The 20060-nt window shown below is 34.3% G+C and overlaps 1 protein-coding gene across 1 annotated transcript in view; it reads right to left on the bottom strand.

Annotated features, from left to right (window-relative positions):
- The window catches only part of agps (alkylglycerone phosphate synthase), a 55837-nt gene that overhangs the window by 25430 nt on the left and 10347 nt on the right, over positions 1-20060 (bottom strand). The window contains exons 3-11 of the mRNA XM_051119154.1: positions 18968-19058; positions 18733-18853; positions 17367-17441; positions 16132-16203; positions 14101-14180; positions 10992-11072; positions 7495-7620; positions 7218-7326; positions 1719-1846 (exon numbers count right to left, since the gene is read on the bottom strand). Of these exons, the coding sequence (XP_050975111.1) occupies positions 1719-1846; positions 7218-7326; positions 7495-7620; positions 10992-11072; positions 14101-14180; positions 16132-16203; positions 17367-17441; positions 18733-18853; positions 18968-19058 (883 nt within the window). The remainder of the gene's footprint in view (positions 1-1718; positions 1847-7217; positions 7327-7494; positions 7621-10991; positions 11073-14100; positions 14181-16131; positions 16204-17366; positions 17442-18732; positions 18854-18967; positions 19059-20060) is intronic.

Below are 20060 nucleotides of genomic sequence, written 5' to 3'. Positions count from 1 at the left end.
TCGGGGCACCATATCAGTCCATTATATGGAGAAAAATCCTGAAATGTTTTCTTCAAAAAACAATTTCTTTACGACTGAAGAAAGAAAGACATGAGCATCTTGGATGACAAGGGGGTGAGTAAATTATTTGTCAATTGTTGTTATGAAAGTGGTCTTCTCCTTTAACAACATGTTAGCAATGTACTAAAGCTAAAACATTCAGAATAATGTGCTAACATGCCAGTGATATGTTAAAATGTGCTATAAACATGCTATAAACATGCTATGTGCATAAACATGTTATAAACATGTTAACCCTGCTGAAAAGAAAAAAAAAAAAAACAGCTAAAACCAACCTAAGCTGGTTGGCTGGTTTTAGCTGGTCACTCAGCCTGGCTTTCACTGGTCACAGCTGGTCAGCAGGCTGGTTTTAGAGGGGTTTTGGCCACTTCCATAGCTGGCCAGGCTGAGAGACCAGCTAAAACCAGCTACTTCCAGCTTAATCCAGCTGAGGTTGGTTTTATCTGTTTTTTTTTTGTTTGTTTGTTTATTTGTTTTTTCAGCAGGGAACATGCTAGCAACACGTTAGCAATGGACTAAAGCTAAAACATTTAGAAAAATGTGCTAACATGCTAGTGACATGTTACAATATGCTAAAAACATGCTATAAACATGTTAAAATATGCTAGCAACATGATAGCAATGGACTAAAAATAAAACATTCATAAAAATGTGCTAAGATGCTATTGACATTTTAAAATGTACTATAAACATGCTATAAACATGCTAGCAACACATTAGCGATGGACTAAACTAGATGCAATGGACTAAACTAAAACATTTAGAAAAATGAAATATGCTAACATGCTTGTTATGTTAAAATGTGCTAAAAACATGCTAGCAACACATTAGCGATGGACTAAACTAGATGCAGTGGACCAAACTAAAACATTTAGAAAAATGTGCTAACATGCTCATGACGTACATGCTATGGACATGGTAAAATCTGCTATAAACATGCTAGCAACATTGTGAAACCCTGTGACAGTGACAGTATAGAGATATATGTTATTGCTAATCAAGTACATGCTGTTTTTTTTAACTTTCTATACAAATAACTTCAGAATAATGTATCACTTTTCTAGAAAAAACTATTTAGCAGCAAAAACGGGAAATGATTCTTGAGCAGTAAATCAGCATTTATGGATGACTTTTGAAGGATCATGTGACACCGCTCTTTAATTAAAAAAAAGACTGATTGCCATTTTCTACAACTATAGTTTTACTACAAATACTATGGTTAAACTATGGTTAGTGTAGCAAAACCATGGTTCATTTGTGTTGAACATGCTTTAACTACAATAACCATGTTGTTGTTGTTGTTGTTTTGTAAAACTATGGTTAATTTTCGCAAGGGACTGAAAATTCAACTTTGAAATCACAAGAATAAATTACATTTTAAAATATATACAAATAGAAAACAATTTAAACTGTAAACTGTATTTTTACAATATTACTGTTTGATCAAATAAATGCAGCCTTGGTGAACATAAACTGCTTCTAAAACATTAAAAATAAATCTTACCAATCTCAAATTTTTAAACAGTAATGTACTGGTAATTTGTATCAGTAACTGGTCATAACATCATTTTGAAATCAGCATCATTCAGACTATCCTCGAATCAAACCATCTCTAGAAAATCAGGTTAGTTTTTCGAGTCCCATAGTCCTGCACTGACCTGTCTGGCCACCTCTCTCAGGCACGCCACACCCTGCTGAAAGTTTGGGAAGACAACGGAGCCGTACTTCTGATACTCAGGAATGGGTCGGATCTTCATTGTAACTTCAGTCACCACTCCCAGAGTTCCTAAAGAGCAAGACACATATGCTTAATCAGCACGTGCGAGGACATATGGGAACCATGCGGTCACAAACAGCATCACAGCAGATTGTTTTTTAAGGTTTGATCTGATTCTCTATTACTGCATCACACACAAGGGCTGAAAATGTGTGGTTTGTAATATGCATGATTTGAATAGCCTTTAACATCAAACAAAGGATCTCCGAGAGTTAAAGTGTATGAAACGCACAAACACACACATACGCATACATACATACATACATACATACATACATACATACATACATACATACATACATACATACATATATATATATATATATATGAACAGAGCCCCTGGCTCTCTGCAGGAGATCTCCGTGTTCATTTTCACCTGAACGCTCAAGTTTCTTCTGCTACAAAAGGAAGCAGAGAGATTTACAGACTGTGTTCTGTGACATAAAGCAGGTCAGTATCAAACGGCACACCGGGGGGAGAGCAGAGCCACCGAGGCCCCGGCAGAGCCCGGCGCAGCAGGCTTCCTGTCCCAAACCAGCATGACCTCTGACCCCTGAGGGAAACCCTGCGTCTTCTGCTCTGAGTCTGGGCTTCTAGACTCATTACTGACAGCCCAGAGCGAGCGTACATGTATGAGTGTGCAACTCTGGTGATAAAGTCCTGTGGAGAGTTTATGCTTCCCATCAGTGAGACCGTATGCTGGACGAGGCTTTATGAGCAGAAAAAAAACCTCAACAACAAAACGCCACTCAACCTCATCCTTCACTCATATTGTCTTCATTATACTGTAAAAATACTGGAAGTACAACTCTGTAACATTTTTTTGAAGTAACTATGAATTACCATATAATTTATAGTGAAAAACAGTAAAGATACATAAGAAAGTCGCTACATCACACACCATATTTAAATTGTTTCTTCTTATTTTTATAATCAGTAATGTACATTAAGAAGTTTTGTGTTACAATGTATGACATAGCTGCATTATAAAGAATTTTATTGTAAAATACTGCCATATTTGGTTTTTGGAAGTTAAATTATGAATTAATGTATAATTTATAGTGAAGTACGGTAAAAGTAAATAGTTCAACATCATATATATGTACTTTTACTGTAAAATACTATCAAAGCATAGTGGAAGTGAAAATATCTTAAATTTATAACAAAAATGGTAATGTTTTAATATCACTTTATATGTAATTATACTGTAAATTGACATAAGATGCAAACAGTAAAAGTAAATTGTTTAACATTGTGTTACATGTAATTTTACTATAAAGTACTGGCACATTTGTGATTTTTGGGAAACAAAACTATGAATTACTATACCATTTATGATGTAAAACAGTAAAAAAAAAAAAAAGGTTTAACATCAAATTGTACATACTTTTACAGTAAAATACTGTAAAAATGTTTTTGGAAGTAACTGAATTACAATATAATTTATGGTGAAACAGTAAAGATACATAAGGAAGTCCCTGCACAACACATCACATATGATGATATTTTATTTAAATAGTTTCTTATTTTTATAATCAGTAATGTACATTAAGAAGTTTTGTGCTACAATGTATGATTTCACTGCATTATGAAGAATTAAACTGTAAAATGCTGACAAATGTATGGATTCTGAAAGTAAAATTATGCATTAATGTATAATTTATAGTGAAGTACAGTAAAAGTAAATACTTTAACATAATTTTATGTAATTTTACTGTAAAAATACTATCAAACTATAGCGGAGCTAAAAATATTTTAGAATTTATGATAAAAAGGGTCAATGTTTTAATATCATATTACACGTGATTATACTGTAAAATAAGATGAAAACAGTAAAAGTAAAAGGGTTTAACACTGCTATATGTAACTTTACTATAAAGTACTGTCACATTTATGGTTTTTGGAAAAAAAACTGAATTACTATACCATTTATGATGTAAAACAGTAAACAAAAATGTTCTTTGGAAGTAACTGAACTACCATATGTATCACCATAATTTATGGTGATAAACAGTAAAGATACATAAGGATACATAAGGAAAGATACATAAGGAAGTCCCTGCACAACACATCACATATGATGATATTTTATTTAAATAGTTTCTTATTTTTATAATCAGTAGAGAAGTTTTGTGTTACAATGTATGATTTCACTGCATTATGAAGAATTAAACTGTAAAATGCTGACAAATTTATGTTTTTGGTAGTAAAATTATGATTTATAGTAAAATACAGTAATGGTAAACTGTTTGCATGAATTAGCATAAGTATTTTCTCAAAATTTGTTTTTTCTTTTGGTAGTACCTCTAATATCAAGGCCTAATGTCCAATTTAATAAATTTTCTGTGGTAGCGGAAAAACCATGACATGAAATGGGCTGTGGACCTTTTAAACAAAAGGTGTTTAAAATTTGTCTTTTGTTAGGGTATGCCATATTTCAAGCCCTTAGGTGTCTTTAACGCATAGTCTGTGGTGGCCAAGAAACCACACTGATATGAGCTGAAGGCACAATAGGTGGATCAGTGTGCACTGTCCTATATACTAAGTTTAATAGTTTCTTGTGCGCACATAAAAGTCTGTATATTTTTTATTTTTGCAAAGGTCCTTGAGGCTATGTAATATGGTGCTAAGAATATAGTGAGAAGAAACCCAAAATATTTATAACCTGCATTCTGCATAATGAAAACGTGCACAGTGAATTGATTCAGTCCTATTTGACAGTCACCAAAAAAAAAACAAAAAAAAAAAAAAAAACACGCTGCCATGAAACCTTACTTCTTGTACAATACTTTAATTTTTATTAAATTCTTAATTTTTTTTTATTATAAAAAGCTTAATAGGGGTAAAAGTCTGGAAACACAAATATTTTTTTACATACTTTTCCAGACCTGGAAAATACTATTTCCATACTTCCAGACTTTTCCAAACCCTATGGGAACCCTGTAAAAGTAAATAGTTTAACACCATATGATATGTAATTTTACTATAAAGTACTGTCAAATGTATGCACTTAAAAAAAATTATAAATTACCATATCATTTATGGTAACCCCATTTACTATCAAACACACACATACTCACACCTCTGAGACGAGAATCCTTGCATCTAAAGATCTCCTGACCCCCGTAAAAACAACAACAATAACTCTGTCATCTGAACTTTAGCGTGTCAGAGGGGAAAAGGTGAAATGGGCCTTTCTTAAGTGTCTAGATGCCCCTGACATTACAAAGCCATTAAAGCAGCCAGATGTCCTTCCTAATGGAATCATGAATGTTTAATTAATGCAGATTAATCCTGGGAAATATTCGTCCTCCCACAAAAAACTCATATGAGCCATAAAAAGCTTCACAGACCATTTTACCAAACACAACGATTATGACCCATTTTCCTCACTTCAGGGCTTCACGAACGGCTTAATGACTTTTTAGAGAAATAGATTAATAACAGTATTGTTTTCTTTGGATAAGGCTGATGCTTTTAAACAGCACACAGTACTCATATAAGACATCAAGCACACAGTTCTGACTTGTTGCCTTCTCTGAGGAGAGCTTGAGAAACATTACAGCATGACACACATTGAAAACTAAACATTGAAAGTTTCAGTGCCCCCTAATGGTTCACAGGAAAGCCCAAACATAGTCTCAGTTTCAGACGGTGTTCTCTGACTACCTGACTTTTGAAAATCACCGCAAGTTTCAGTCAGATGGCACGACTGCTACATGACTTCTGGGAGGAAGAACTAATCACTGGGCTTACCAAAATTTTCCAAGATTTTAGGAATAATTCACCCAAAACACATTTGTTGAACATTTACTCACCCCAGACCATCCGAGATGTAGACTAATTTAGCATTACATGACTTGCTCACCAATGGATGCTTTGCAGTGAATGGGTGCCGTCAGAATGAGAGTCCAAACAGCTGATAAAAACATCGCAATAATCCACAAGTAATCCACAAAACTCCCATCCATCAATTAATGTCTTGTGAAGTGAAAAGCTGTGTTTGTAAGAAACAAATCCATCATTAAAATGTTTTTTAACTTCAAACCACTGTTTTCAAATATTCTAAATATATCGTTACTAAAATACAAGTCCTATCTGTAATATTGCTTTCTCCAGTGAAGTCATCTGAATCAGGACATAAATATGCACAGATAAGCAGAGTTTACAATAGTCAAAAACATTTATAAACAAATATGTCAGCGGATTTTAACGTGAGAAAATAACACTGCACAAAGTTTTATTTTTTGGATTATGGACTAGATATTTTGGCCAGAAGTGACTGCTTGAAGTTAAAACGCCTTAACAATAGATTTGTTATTTGCAAACACACCTCTTTTGGCTTTACAAGACATTAACTGATGGACTGGAGTGGTGTGGATTATTGTGATGTTTTTATCAGCTGTTTGGACTCTTATTCTGACGGCACCCATTCACTGCAGATCCATTGGTGAGCAAGTCATGTAATGCTACATTTCTCCAAATCTGTCCCAATTACAAAAAACAAACTTATCTACATCTTCAATAGCCTGAGGGTCAGTAAGTCTTCAAAATAAATAAATAACAAACAGGGTTTACTTATGCATTGTATCATCTATTTTAAATGCATCTATCTCTAAAAACTTTACAGTTTGATCTTTTCCTTTGTGTGATTATTGCAAGGCTTCATCCTGATATGATGCCAGCTCTGCACTAGTAGGCCAAACAGGGCAACATGACCTTAGACAAAGATTGCTTTACAAATCTCTCTGATTAAAAGAACTGTTTTTAAGAAAAGTGATTGATAAGAACTCTAACTTTAGTATAAACCCCCTTATTATCACTATCAGTGACCAAACCAATGTCAAACTAACCTTAGTCAGTGTGCACAGTGACAAGAGGATCCACTCTAGGAACAAATACTACAGACTAAAGTATGTACTGTAGTATTCTCAAAGTACCTACTTAGGGCTAAAGTTTACTTCGATTTTAAGTATACAATGGCACAAGACTTGAAGGAGTAGTTCACTTCCAGAACACAAATTTACAAATAATTTACTCACCCCCTTGTCATCCAAGAAGTTCATGTCTTTCTTTCTTCAGTCGTAAAGAAATAGTGTTTTTTGAGGAAAACATTTCAGCTATGGTGGTTTCTTTACGACTGAAGAAAGAAAGACATGAACATCTTAGCAGACAACGGGGTGAGTACATTATCTGTACATTTTTGTTCTGGAAGTGAACTTCCCCTTTATATTTTGTCATCAGCACAGGCTTTGTTTTCTTTCATCAAAATTTAAAGGTGAAATACAAGCCGTACATGTTCTGGACATGTTTCTGAAGATTCACTGAGAAGTGGATCCTTTCAGATACATTCCTCACACAAAACATCAGGTATTCGTACCTTCTGAACCCATTATGAAGTGATGTATGTCGGGGCCGGTGGACATGCGGGGCCCTAGACAGCTCTTCTCAATCACTCCTCTAGGGGTCACCATCTTTATATGCACCACCTGGAAACACAGGAGATCACAGGTAGCATGAATGACTTACATTGACACATCTCTAACTCTAAACCACAAGACTGATGCGGATAAAAGTGTGTGAGGGTGAATGTGATGTCTCTAACTCTGTCCCAGACCTGTGTATGCTTGTGTGTGTTGAGAAACAGGAAGACATACCAGGTCTTCGATGTTGCCGTAGATGTTTTTCTTCATGCCTGATGCCCGTGTGGCCACCCAGCCGCCCAGAGAACTGAACTCCATGGAGTCTGGCTCATGGCCCGTACAGTAGCCACGCTCATTCAACTATAATCACATAAATGAATTTTTTAGTAAATAATAGTCACTGACATTAAAAAAAAAATAAAAATAGGTTACAGGGATAGTTCACCCAAAGAGTTGACGATAGCCATTGCCTTCCATAGTACGGAAAAAATACAATGGAAGTCAATGGCTACAGCAACTTTTTGGTTACCAACATTCTTCAAAATATCTTCATTTGTGTTCAACAACAACAACTGAAGACACTCATACAGTTTTGGAACTACATGAGAATAAATGAAGATAGAATTTCTTTAGTAGCTGGTGCTGTCCAATGATATGTTTACATATGTATACATATTTAAACACAATTGCACAATGTTTGGGGTCAGTGATTTTTTTTATTGAAAGAAATTAATGCTTTAATTCAGCAAGGATGCAATTAATTGGTCAAACGTGACAGTAAAGACATTTAATATTTCACAGTTATTACATGTACTCTACGCTTACTTTTCCTTAAAAAATTTAGGAGCACAGTCAAAATGTTAGGAGCGCCTTCTAATCAATAATCAAAAAATCTGACCAACAATTAGCCCATCACAAGATGATATTTGTCTCCTTATAGTGAATTAAAGATAAATTTTGTTTTTACCTATGTAATGGCATTTTTCTAACTTTATTAAAAGTATGTCATTATGTCAATTTTTTTTTTTTAATTATATTTTATAAGTTATTTAAAATTTTAATTAAAACAACAAGAACAAGTAGAATAAGTTATCAATCAAATGAAATCACTATTAAGTATTAAAATTAATTTGTAGTACAGAGGTGGCACAGAAGAACACAAAAGTGGCTTGTTGGTGTATTTTCATGTTTAATGAGGCTCAGAGGTGGCATGAGCGCAATCAAATTCATAAACTCATGTTTAGATTAATGTTTTAAATATAAATTTTGAATACAGAAATATTAAATGATTTAAATAACTAAGAAAGATACTTTAAAATGAAATTAAATCTGCCAGTAGGTGGCAGCAAGTCACTGATTTAATTACTGAATCATTCATTCATTTGATTCATTCATTTATTCAGGAATAAAGCAAGTGACTGTCTTTATGAATGGGAAATTGAATCACTGACTCATTAGATTAGTTTAAAAACTTACGTGCACTCATTAACTAAACACTGCTGTGTTTAAATGGAGATGCGCAGCAGCTCAGTTGCGACTTGTTTCAAACTATTTTTAATGATGAAACAGCAAAATCAGACGATAATGTTATAGTCAGACAATGTAAGTCACTTCATATTAACTTGTTTATTTAACTGTTGTATTAAATCAATATCTCAATTACGAACTCGCTTAAAGGGGTCATCGGATGCAAAGTTCACTTTTTCATGTCGTTTGAACATTAATGTGTTGTCAGTGTATGTACAAATCTGCCCTACAATGATAAAAATCCATGCAGTGGTTTTTAATTAATCTGTAAAAATAATATCCCCTTTTTCAAATCGAGCCATCACACCGACAGAGGCCGCTCCCACGATAGCTGATTGACATGAGTGTCTTACCTCAGACCCGCCTTAAATCAGCTGTAACAGTCCAACCTCCATTGTTTCGACACGGAGCAGTGATGTAAATTAGATAATAATATCTCCGATTGATCGATTGAGGTGTTGTGTTGCTGGATGTAATAATGAACATAGTGGTCGTCACTTACTCCCGACATCTGAGCCGCTGAAGATGCAGTAGATTACGTTTGTTTGTGAAGGGAATGCGCCTCCCGATCTACATATATCCGTCTATGTTCACGCGAATCATTCGTGATCCAACTTCACTTACAGCAAAAGTGAGTATAAGGGTTTTTTTTATGAATCTTTGCGATCACCTTTCCTAATAACGTGCTACTTAGCAAGTTTGGTGGCTAAACGTGGCTAAATGTGGCTAAAGTAAACAGGCTCCTCTCTCCACAGAGAGAAGAGAGGGGCGGGGCGAGCAGAGCTCATTAACATTTAAAGCAGCCTCGACCAAAACAGGATGATTTTTGCAGAGCTGATATTGGCAAGGTAAAAAGGGTGTTGTTTTACACAACCATTGAGAATTTTTAACCAGAGTATATTATAGACTTTTCATTAAGACCCTAAAGAATCATATCAACTTGTGGAAAATGGGCATCTGATGACCCCTTAAAAAAAGTCATTAAAAGTGGTCACTCATTTTAGTTCATCGCGATCTCACAAAGTTCCATTATAATCAACAAAGCTCTCTACACTGCACAATCAATCTCTTATTTATCTCTTATTTACAGTCTCTCTACACTTTGTTCATGAATGGATTCGTCAGATATGTCTGTGATACATTACTCCACATTGTGAAAACGCGTAGAAATCTTTGAAGCTCCCCTCAGCGGAAACACAAATATGCTGTTTGGGTCAGTTGCACTGGTGCTCCAAAATATTTTTTCATAGTTGCACGCAGTAGTTTTCAGTCGCACTGTAGACCCTGTATTACTGTTTTTACTGTATTTTGAAGACTTCTTCGTGCCCCAAAAATTGGTCTAATGCTAGCAAAAATGGTTTGGCAGTTGTGTCACATTCTTTTTGAATGTAAACAAATTTAGTGGATTCCACTATAAACTAAACCTCAATCTTGCTTTGGGCAAAAAAATAATATATATATAAAAAAACACCCCTGGATGTAGTATTCACAGCAGCTGGTGAACAGATGTTGAACATCATAGTTGTTACAACATCACGTCTTTAAGCACAGCTGGATCACTGTATTGACCAATCAGCATCCAGGGACTGGACGATATCGGTTTTATAATAAAAATTCTAATCACACCACTGTCAATAAAACACCAGCCTCACAGGAAATGTGTTTCTGGAGGTTTTGAAGCCTTATGGAGCGTTTCGGATCTGTTTCCTGCGGTCAGACTCACAATATGGAGTGTGTGAGCGTGACCGCCGTATACCTGTGAGAGAGCTGATGGGCTTATTGATCAGTCTCCGATAAAACACACACTCCAGGTGATTTTGTTAAGCAAACCCCCAAGAAATACAAACACACTTTAATGTTTCACCATCTGTCCTGCATCTCTCCAACACACACACACACACAGAGTGATGGGCTGATTGTAATGCATCTCACACACACAAAATACCACACCAGACCAGCGGCACCAGTGCCATTTTTCGACATTAGTTTGATGGGACCATCTGCTCTGTGTGTGTGTTGGTGGACAAGGAGGCACAAGCAAACGGCCTGTTTTTACCCTTCAGCAGTAACATGAATGCTGGCACACACACACTATATTATAAATAAATTAAAACTGAATACAAAGGAAGCCGCAGGAAGCTCTTTGCTCTAAAATAAAATGGTTATCGTAGCGTGGTTGTAAAATCAGTGTGTGCATGACTGACCTGTCTCTCCAGATCCTGTCCGATGATTCCAGCCTCCACATGAGCTGTGAGATTCTTCTCGTCAATCCACAATATTCGGTTCTAAACAAAAGAAACAAACAGCTGAACATAACAGGTCATTTAAGGAATCCTCTCGTTTTATTATTTATAATTTATGTAGTGCTGGCCAATGATTAATCGTGATTAATCGCATCTAAAAAAAAAAAAAAAAAAAAAAAGCTTTTGTGTTTTCTGCGTATATTAATTAAGCATATATAAATACACACACATACAGCATATATTTTGAAAATATTTACATGTACTTACATGCAAATTTATATTATATATAAATATATTTAATAAATAAAACATAACATTTTTCTTAATATACATGCATCTATGTTTATTTATACATACATAATAAATATACACAGTACACACACATATAGCATGTACACAAAAGGTTTTATTGTGGATGCAATTAATTATGATTAATCGTTGCCCAGCACTAAATTCACAAATAGTGGAGCAATAAAAAAACAACAACAGAGCAGGCATTGTGAATGGGACAGTTCACCCAACAAGGAAAATTCAATGTTGACATTTTAAAAGACATTTTAAATAAAGTTTGTTTATCATTGACTTTCACTAAAAATATCTTGTTAATAAATTGTTATTATAATAATATTAATTGTATATAAATAATAATATTGTTCAACAAAAGAAGAAGTTTTAGAACAACATGAGGGTGAGTAATGAGTAGAATGAGTAGAATAAATAGAATTTTCATTTTGGGGTGAGTTATTCCTATAACTGCTTAATTTTGTATTAATTTTTAAATTATTTGGTTTTAAGGTTTTGTTAAAACACCAAGAAAAAACAAAAACAACAACAAGAACAACAACATCTGAACTGCCTAAGTAATGTATACAGAGCAATTGAAAAAAAAAAAAAAAAATAAATATGCAAAACAAACAAAAAAAAGAATTTGTATAATATTTAAAGTAGAAAAAAATAAATGTAAAGGAAAAAAGAAATTGGGGTTACAGGATACAGAATTCATTTTCTATTCATTTTTAATGCCTGTAGTTTTTGCAACCCTTCTAAATATGGTTTAAATTTTGATTGTTATTTTTTAACAAAATAATAATAATAATAATAATAATAATAATAATAAACATAAACATTAACATTAAATAGTCAAAAACCCATGCCTGAATTGGTTGTAAATTTAATATTCATTTAAACATTTAAAAATATTTAATCTTTTTTTTTTTTTTTTTTTTATTTTGGTTACCAGGATTGAATGAATGTTTGCTGAATGCAGTCAAATTTGTGAAAATAAAATAATGAAACTATGTGGGAGACAGTTACACTACTTTTGAAAACTATGGCATTTTTTGTTTTTGAAAGAAGCCTCTTATTAAGTCTTAAGCCTGACTTAACAAGACTGAATTTATTTAATTAAAAAAAAAAAAAAAAAAGTAAAACCAGTAAAACGGTCAAATATTATTATTATTAAAAAAAAAAACTGTTTTCTATTTGAATGTTTTTTTATTCTTGTGATGCATAGGTGAATTTTCAGCATCATTTCTCCAGTCTTCAGTCACACGATCCTTCAGAAATCATTCTGATATGCTTATTTTTCTGCTCAGGAAACTTTTCTGATTATGATCAATGTTGTGATAAATGTAAAGTTTAGCATAGAACCGCACAGAAATCATTTGCAACACTACAAATGTCTTAACTGCCACTATTGATCATTTAATGCATCATTGATAAATAAAATATTAATTTATTTTAAGACAAACTAAAAAAATCTATCTTACTGACTCCAACTTTTAAATAGCAGTGTATGTTTTTGTTTACTAAAAAAAAGTTAACTGATTATCAATTCATGACATGAATATTCCATTTTCCAAGTCCAAAATTAAAAATCAAAATCTGATTTAACATCTCTAAAACAACCTGGAAATCTACATCAACCTCATAACCACCTCATAATAACCTTATAATCCTTAAAATGACTATTTAACAACAGCAGTCATTCAGGGAACCCAAAAACTAGTTGATTTTTAATTTTGGGGTGAATAATCCCAAGAGGTCAAACTACACAAATATGGTTTAAACACTCTTCTTTTGGTTTTAAATGCTGTTTTTAACAAAGAACAAAACACACAGAACAAAGGAACTGTGTATGCGCATGTGGGCTAAAATGCAAACACACAGTAAAATGTAGAATATACAATGTAACAGACACACGACAATACAGTAGAGAATAGATTATAAATACCTCAAACCACAACATGTTGGTATAAAAGGCTAATTATAATGCTTGGAATAGACTACAATGATAGAGCGAGAGAGATTTTGATTAAAGTGCAGTAGTGTTGACATTGTGAGTATGTTCGCAGGTCTCCCTCAAACCACATGTCAAACTGATTCACTGCCGCTAAACTCAGCCCACATATCTGAGCTTAGCGAGTCAGGACAGAGAGAGGTCACTGTGTGTGTGTGTGTGTGTAAACTAGAAACCACAGCTACACAAACCACTGCTCTCAGTCCTGTCTGAAGTAGTCTGACAATTTGTACCATCTGTGACTTTCCTCTTGTGCTGACGAGTAAAATCAGCACATTTTCTTGATTTAATAATAGAAACACACATTTAATCACACCTTCCCAGCAGCCCTGACTTCAGCTAGTGTATGTTTCAGGCACTCTGAGTAACAGTCAGGTTTTGTCCCCTGGTTTCCCACAGGGGTTAAATGCACTTCAGGAAACAGCCCCTTCTCCACAGGTGGCTCCGCCCTTCGGCTATCAATCACGCCACTGCGCTCATAAAACAACCGCGCTTATGACTCGCTGCCTTTCATGTGCGTGACCCCGCGACCCCTCAAACAGGCCAGCCAAGGTCAGAGCAGCAGATGAAATATGTGGAGAGGCAAAAACGAGAGAAAAAGTGCAGGAGCAGGGTAACGGATAGAAGTACAGACAGGTAGATGGTACACAGAAAGCTCTGTATGTGTGTAAATGTAATATATGCACTATAAACATACACACACACAGAGGTGCTAAATGAGTGTCAGTATGTCACACCTGCATGTATGCGTGTGTTCATATAAACACTCACCATCTGTGATGTGTCCAAAGAGACAATGGAGCGAGTCTCCTCACGAGGGCACTCTAGAGCACTGGACACACTAGTACCACCTGATCATATGAGAGAGAGAGAGAGAGAGAGAGAGAGAGAGAGAGAGAGAGAGAGAGAGAGAGAGAGAGAGAGAGAGAGAGAGAGAGAGAGAGAGAGAGAGAGAGAGAGAGAGAGAGAAAGAGAGAAAGAAAAAGAGAGAGAGAGAGAGAGAGAGAGAGGTTTAATATTGTAAGAATGTTCACATAAGTACAGAAGTACACAGGATCTGAACAACAGCTTTTTCATCAGAGCTCCTCAGAGATGTCAAAACTAATTGACACAATTTGAAAACAGTTAATAATAAAAATGTAAATATAACATTTAAGCAAGAACACCACAATGACTGAAATGAAACTGAAATAACTAATTAAAATAAATGTAACCATATTCCATTAAACCAGAATATCAGGTAAATCAGACATTGCTGATCACAAGGGCTATCAGTTTAACAGGTTAACTGATTTAATTAGTTATGAAAAAACACAATTAAAATATTTTAAAGGGGTCATCGGATGCCCATTTTCCAGAAGTTGATATGATTCTTTAGGGTCTTAATGAAAAGTCTATAATATGCTTTGGTAAAAAAAATTCTCAATGGTGGTGTAAAACAACACCCTTTTTACCTTGTCAAAATCAGCTCTGCAAAAATCATCTCATTCTAAGGGGTTGTTCCTTTAAATGCAAATAAACTCTGCTTGCCCCGCCCCTCTCTTCTCTCTGTGGAGTGACGAGCCTGTTTACTTCAGCGGCATTTAGCCGCTAAACTTCCTAACTATCACGTTATAAGGAAAGGTGATCGCAACGATTCATTAAAAAACCCTTACACTCACTTCTGCTGTAAGTGAAGCTGGATCACGAATGATTTGCGCGAACATAGACGGATATGTGTAGATTGGGAGCCACATTGCCTTCACTAACAAACGTAATCCACTGCATCTTCAGCGGCTCAGATGTCGGGCATCTGAGAATGGCTCGATTTGAAAAAGGGGATATTATTTCTACAGATTAATTAAAAACCACTGGATGGATTTTTATCATTATAGATTTGTACATACACTGCCAACACACATTAATGTTCAAACAACATGAAAAAGTGAACTTAGCATCCGATGACCCCTTTAACGCAGATTTATACAACAGTTCAGTAAATCAGAAGTTGATATTGTGTTATATTTTAAACACAATATTATGTGTTTTTGCTCAGTTTCTCAAAGAACATATTATCTTTGACACCAAAGCAGAATTGTTGCATGCGACACAGCGGTGTTTAGTTTTTTGAACGAATCCAAGTTTTGAAAGAATTATGTGAACCAATGATTCAAACGCCCATTTAAAAAGTGAGCCATTTACTTCAGTCCTGAATGAATCAGCCATTTAAACAAATCGAATGAATGAATGGATGACTCATAGAGACATTTACCACCATCTGCTGGCAGATTTAGTTTTTTTATTTAGAGTATCATGTCATAAATTTTTTTTATTTTTTTTTATTCAGTCATCATTTACTCACTCTCATGTTGTTTCAAACCTTTCTTTTGTGAAACATAAAAGGTATTTTAAGGACTGCTGGTAACAAAGCTGTTTTGGTTACCAGTGACTTTCATCGTATGAACAAAAAATACTGAGATGTTTCTCAAATTTTCTTTTATGTTCATAGTTTACGTTAGGCTGTTTCATCTTGATAATGCCAGATAACTTTGATAGAAAGGTACGTAAAAAAAAAAAAAAACATGTTCAGGTCTAAGTGTCGAATCAAATTTTTGGTGCCAAATTTGATCAATTTTGCTGGTAGTCCATTGTATGAAGAATTTTTTGGTATAATATGTCACAGATTACTTTATTTTGCTATCCTCCCTTACATAAATAAACTACAGTGTCCTGTACAGTGTCACTAGTTTAAAAAAAAAAAAAAATTATTGTGTTAAAAAAATTTGGGGAAAGTGGGTAAAACATCTTTATCCAAGTACTTGCCTCCGTAGGGTATCAAGCAGATGTTGTGTTTACAGGCTAATTCCACAATCTTCTCCACATCACTGTGACAGCCTGCAAAAATTAAATCACCATTATAACACACTCATATTACTTACACCAATTTCATGTCATTCTTTATAAAACAACTCCTACATGCTACACTACTGTTCAAAAGTTTGAGGTCAGTAAGATTTTTACAAATATTTTTAACCGAAGTCTCATGTTAAAGACTACAGTAATATGGGGAAAATTACCACAATTTACAATAACTTTTCCATTTTATATATATTTTAAAATGTAATTTATTCCAGTGATACAAAGCTGAACTTTCAGCATCATTACTCCAGACTTCAGTGTCACATGATCCTTCAAAAAATCATTTTAATATGCTGATTTGCTGTTACAAAAAACATTTATTATTATTATTATTAAACAGCCTTTATTCAAAACAGATTTTTTGTAACATAAAATGTCTTTACCGTCACTTTTGATCAAATTAACACCATTAAAAAAAACTACAAACTTTTGCCCAGTATTGCACATCTGCAGAAATTTTTTGTTCTGTAAAGGGAAAAAACTCAATCTCTTCTATTCCAGATGGGTGGATCAATATCGAGCACTGACCCACTGGAGCACATCTGACCGCCCACTAAACGTCCCACACAATCACACGACAGTGAGCTCAATCTGAGCTCATACCTCATTGTTTACAATACAAAATGTCACATTTCTTAGTTAAAGAGAATATTCAGTTGGAAATAATATAAATGATTTTATTCACTAGGGTTTTTTGATTGGATGGTGAACATAAGCAATTTCAGATGCAGAGAAAGTGATCTTTTTTATGAAAAACAAGCCACAAGTGAGGGCCACAAAAGGTTTTCTGAAGGAGACTGTGATGTTACAGGATAATCTAGTGAGGGTGAACCCTGAATGACTGGAGAGACATTGAGGTAAAGAATGAATTCTCCAAGAGAGAATATTCTGGACGGAGGCATATAACAGGGAGGCAGATGATTTGCTGGCCGCTTGGGTACTCTTCTAATCAAAGCTCAGCCATCAATCAGAGAGGGTGAAATGGGTCCTGTCACGACTCCACCAATCAGAGAGCAGCTACTCTGGCAGCCACAGTATCACTGGATGGCAAACTCCCCCCTTCCCTCTAATTAAAGCAGCTTCTCATGAATATTAATCAGCACTCAGCCACCGATGCTTAACCCTTTGCAGTCACTCACTCGGCCAAACCACCATGTCGGGCACCCGTCCTATCCTCCCCTCGCGCAGCGCAAAGATCTCGTGTAGGCAGTGACCTGAGGAGGACAAAGGAAAATAGCTTTCAGAAAGACATCAAAACCCTGCTTGCTCATACTGGTAAAGTACCTGACAGTAAATAGCACCCAAATAAATAAAAAAAAAAAAAAAAGAAAAAAAAGTTTCCAATATTTTTGTAATATAAACACATATGGCCTGAATTATTTATTTGACGTACCATGTAAGATTTCAAGTAATACTGTAATCTCTTAATAAACATATCACCATTCAAAAGTTTGGAGTGAGTATGATTTTTAAATACAATAATACTTTTTATTCTAATAACAATAAGAATAAATACAAAATAATACTATTTATTAATTAAATGTTCATCACTGATATTACTAAACCAATCAACATATTATAATGATTTCTGAAGGATTACGTGACACTGAAGACTGAAGTAATGATGCTGAAAATTCAGCTCTGAATCATAGGAATAAATTACTTTTTTAAATATTTTCCAATTAAAAATAGTTATTTGAAATTGCAATTTTATTGTATATTTGTATTTTGCTGTATTTCTAATAAATAAATGTAGCCTTATCGAACAAAAGAGACTTCTTTCAAAAACATTTTAAAAATCTTACTAACCCCAAACTTTTGAATAGTAATGTATGAGGAACAATAAATTAAATGACTAATTTTCATATATAAACTAAAGAGTAAAGTGTTTTGATCAAATAAAAAAAAAAATTATATATATATATATATACATATATATATATATATACACACACACACACACATATATATATGTGTGTGTGTGTGTGTGTGTGTGTGTGTGTGTGTGTGTGTGTGTGTGTGTGTGTGTATATATATATATATACATATATATAAAAAAACGAATTTTAATATGTATATATATATATACATATACACACACACACACACACATATATATATATATATATGTGTGTGTGTGTGTGTATATATATGTATATATATATATATACATATTAAAATTCGTTTTTTTATATATATCTATATATGTTTATTTTTTTTTACGTTTTAAGTTTTTTTTTTTTTTTTTTTTTAAAGTAAACTCTGTAATAAACAAAACTCATGTTTCACCCCTAAATCAAAAGAAAAAACTAATAATTTTTTTTTATTTAGGACCATTATAACTTTTGCATTGTCATATACAATGGAAACATGATTTATTAAAATAAGGTTCCATTTCTTTCTAAAACACATTTCCCAGAAGTCAGATGACATGGGACATTTAAAATTTGAAACCAAAAAAATTCTGAAAACTTTCTGCCAAATGCAAAGATGGCAGTACTGTACCATGAGCTCGGAAAACCCGGTCCTCTGGGTCATGTGACATGGCCACACCCACTGCTTTCAGATCCTCAATGAAGGGCTCGTTCAGGTTAGGAGGAGCAACTGCACTTAAGTTCAGACTGGGCTGGAGGAAGACACACACACACACACACACACACACACACACACACACACAGTATTACACACATCCAACAAATGGGTCTGATACAGCAGCTCTGATATACCACACTTGACTTACTGTGGCAGGAGATTTGTGCTGTAAACTGGCTCCAAACGTACCCTCAAACCAGTCCTTCAAACTTGGTAAAATCAGCCCACTCAACCGATATCTGAAACCACCGAAACACACACTGATCAAGTCAAGCGGTTTCATGACTGTCACAACCATCAGCGAACTGTCACTTCCTGATATTTAGACACAACGTGTACAAGTATTCAACTCAATTGTTTACAATTAATAAATGATTACTTTCATTTAATCCATTAAATCTTTCTAAAGAACTTTCATTCTCTGACCTAATACTGTCAGATGAGCGCAGAGTGCAAATTTCCAGCCACTAGATGGCATGAGCACACCATGATAAACCAAAAAATAAAACACCAACATTATGTGCACCTACAGTCCTCGTCATCACAGAGGAGGTGACAGTTACTACCAAATGTGTGTTTGTCTATATATGTAGACATGCCATGTGTGAATGACTGAATGGAAAGAATGATTTTAAAGATTTTCTTTGCATATGCTAATAATCCTTCCATGATGTGTTTGACTTTTTTTAAACTATAGGCTTGTCTTGTATGTGTTACGATGAAATATGGCAGCAAAAGCACTTCATCCGGGCATGTGTTAGATTAAGCAGCGCCGCTCTGTCTGTACGATTACACACATCGTGTGACAGTGTGTGTCTGTAGGTCCTTGAGACCGTACTTGAGGAACATGCTGTGGTAAACATCTCCATCCGGGCCAGTGTTGTAAGTGCCACACTCTGTGTGAGACTGTTTACGCTAGTGTCCTCTATATGAATGTTTACAAAGCACAATGACATGTCTCAAAACACTACAATGCCCAAAATCAACCTTGTACTGTACGTTTCAGCCAAACCGCACAACTATTGTAAATATAGGGTGCAATTTATTAAAAAAAAAAAAAAAATAAGAATGACATCAATAAAACTTAAACAAATAAATAAATACAGCGTAATTCATATAAAATAAACTAAAAATACATAAAATTATTGTTTAAACAATTAATTTTTAATTTTTTTTTACAATCAACTTGTTTGACTAGATGTGACCCTGGACCACAAAACCAGTCATAAAGATCAACTTTT

The sequence above is a fragment of the Labeo rohita genome, chromosome 9 (assembly GCF_022985175.1).
Source record: "Labeo rohita strain BAU-BD-2019 chromosome 9, IGBB_LRoh.1.0, whole genome shotgun sequence".
NCBI classification, from domain to species: Eukaryota; Metazoa; Chordata; class Actinopteri; order Cypriniformes; family Cyprinidae; genus Labeo; species Labeo rohita.
Note: the sequence above shows the minus strand (reverse complement) of the source record. Positions and strands in the feature narration are given on the sequence as shown.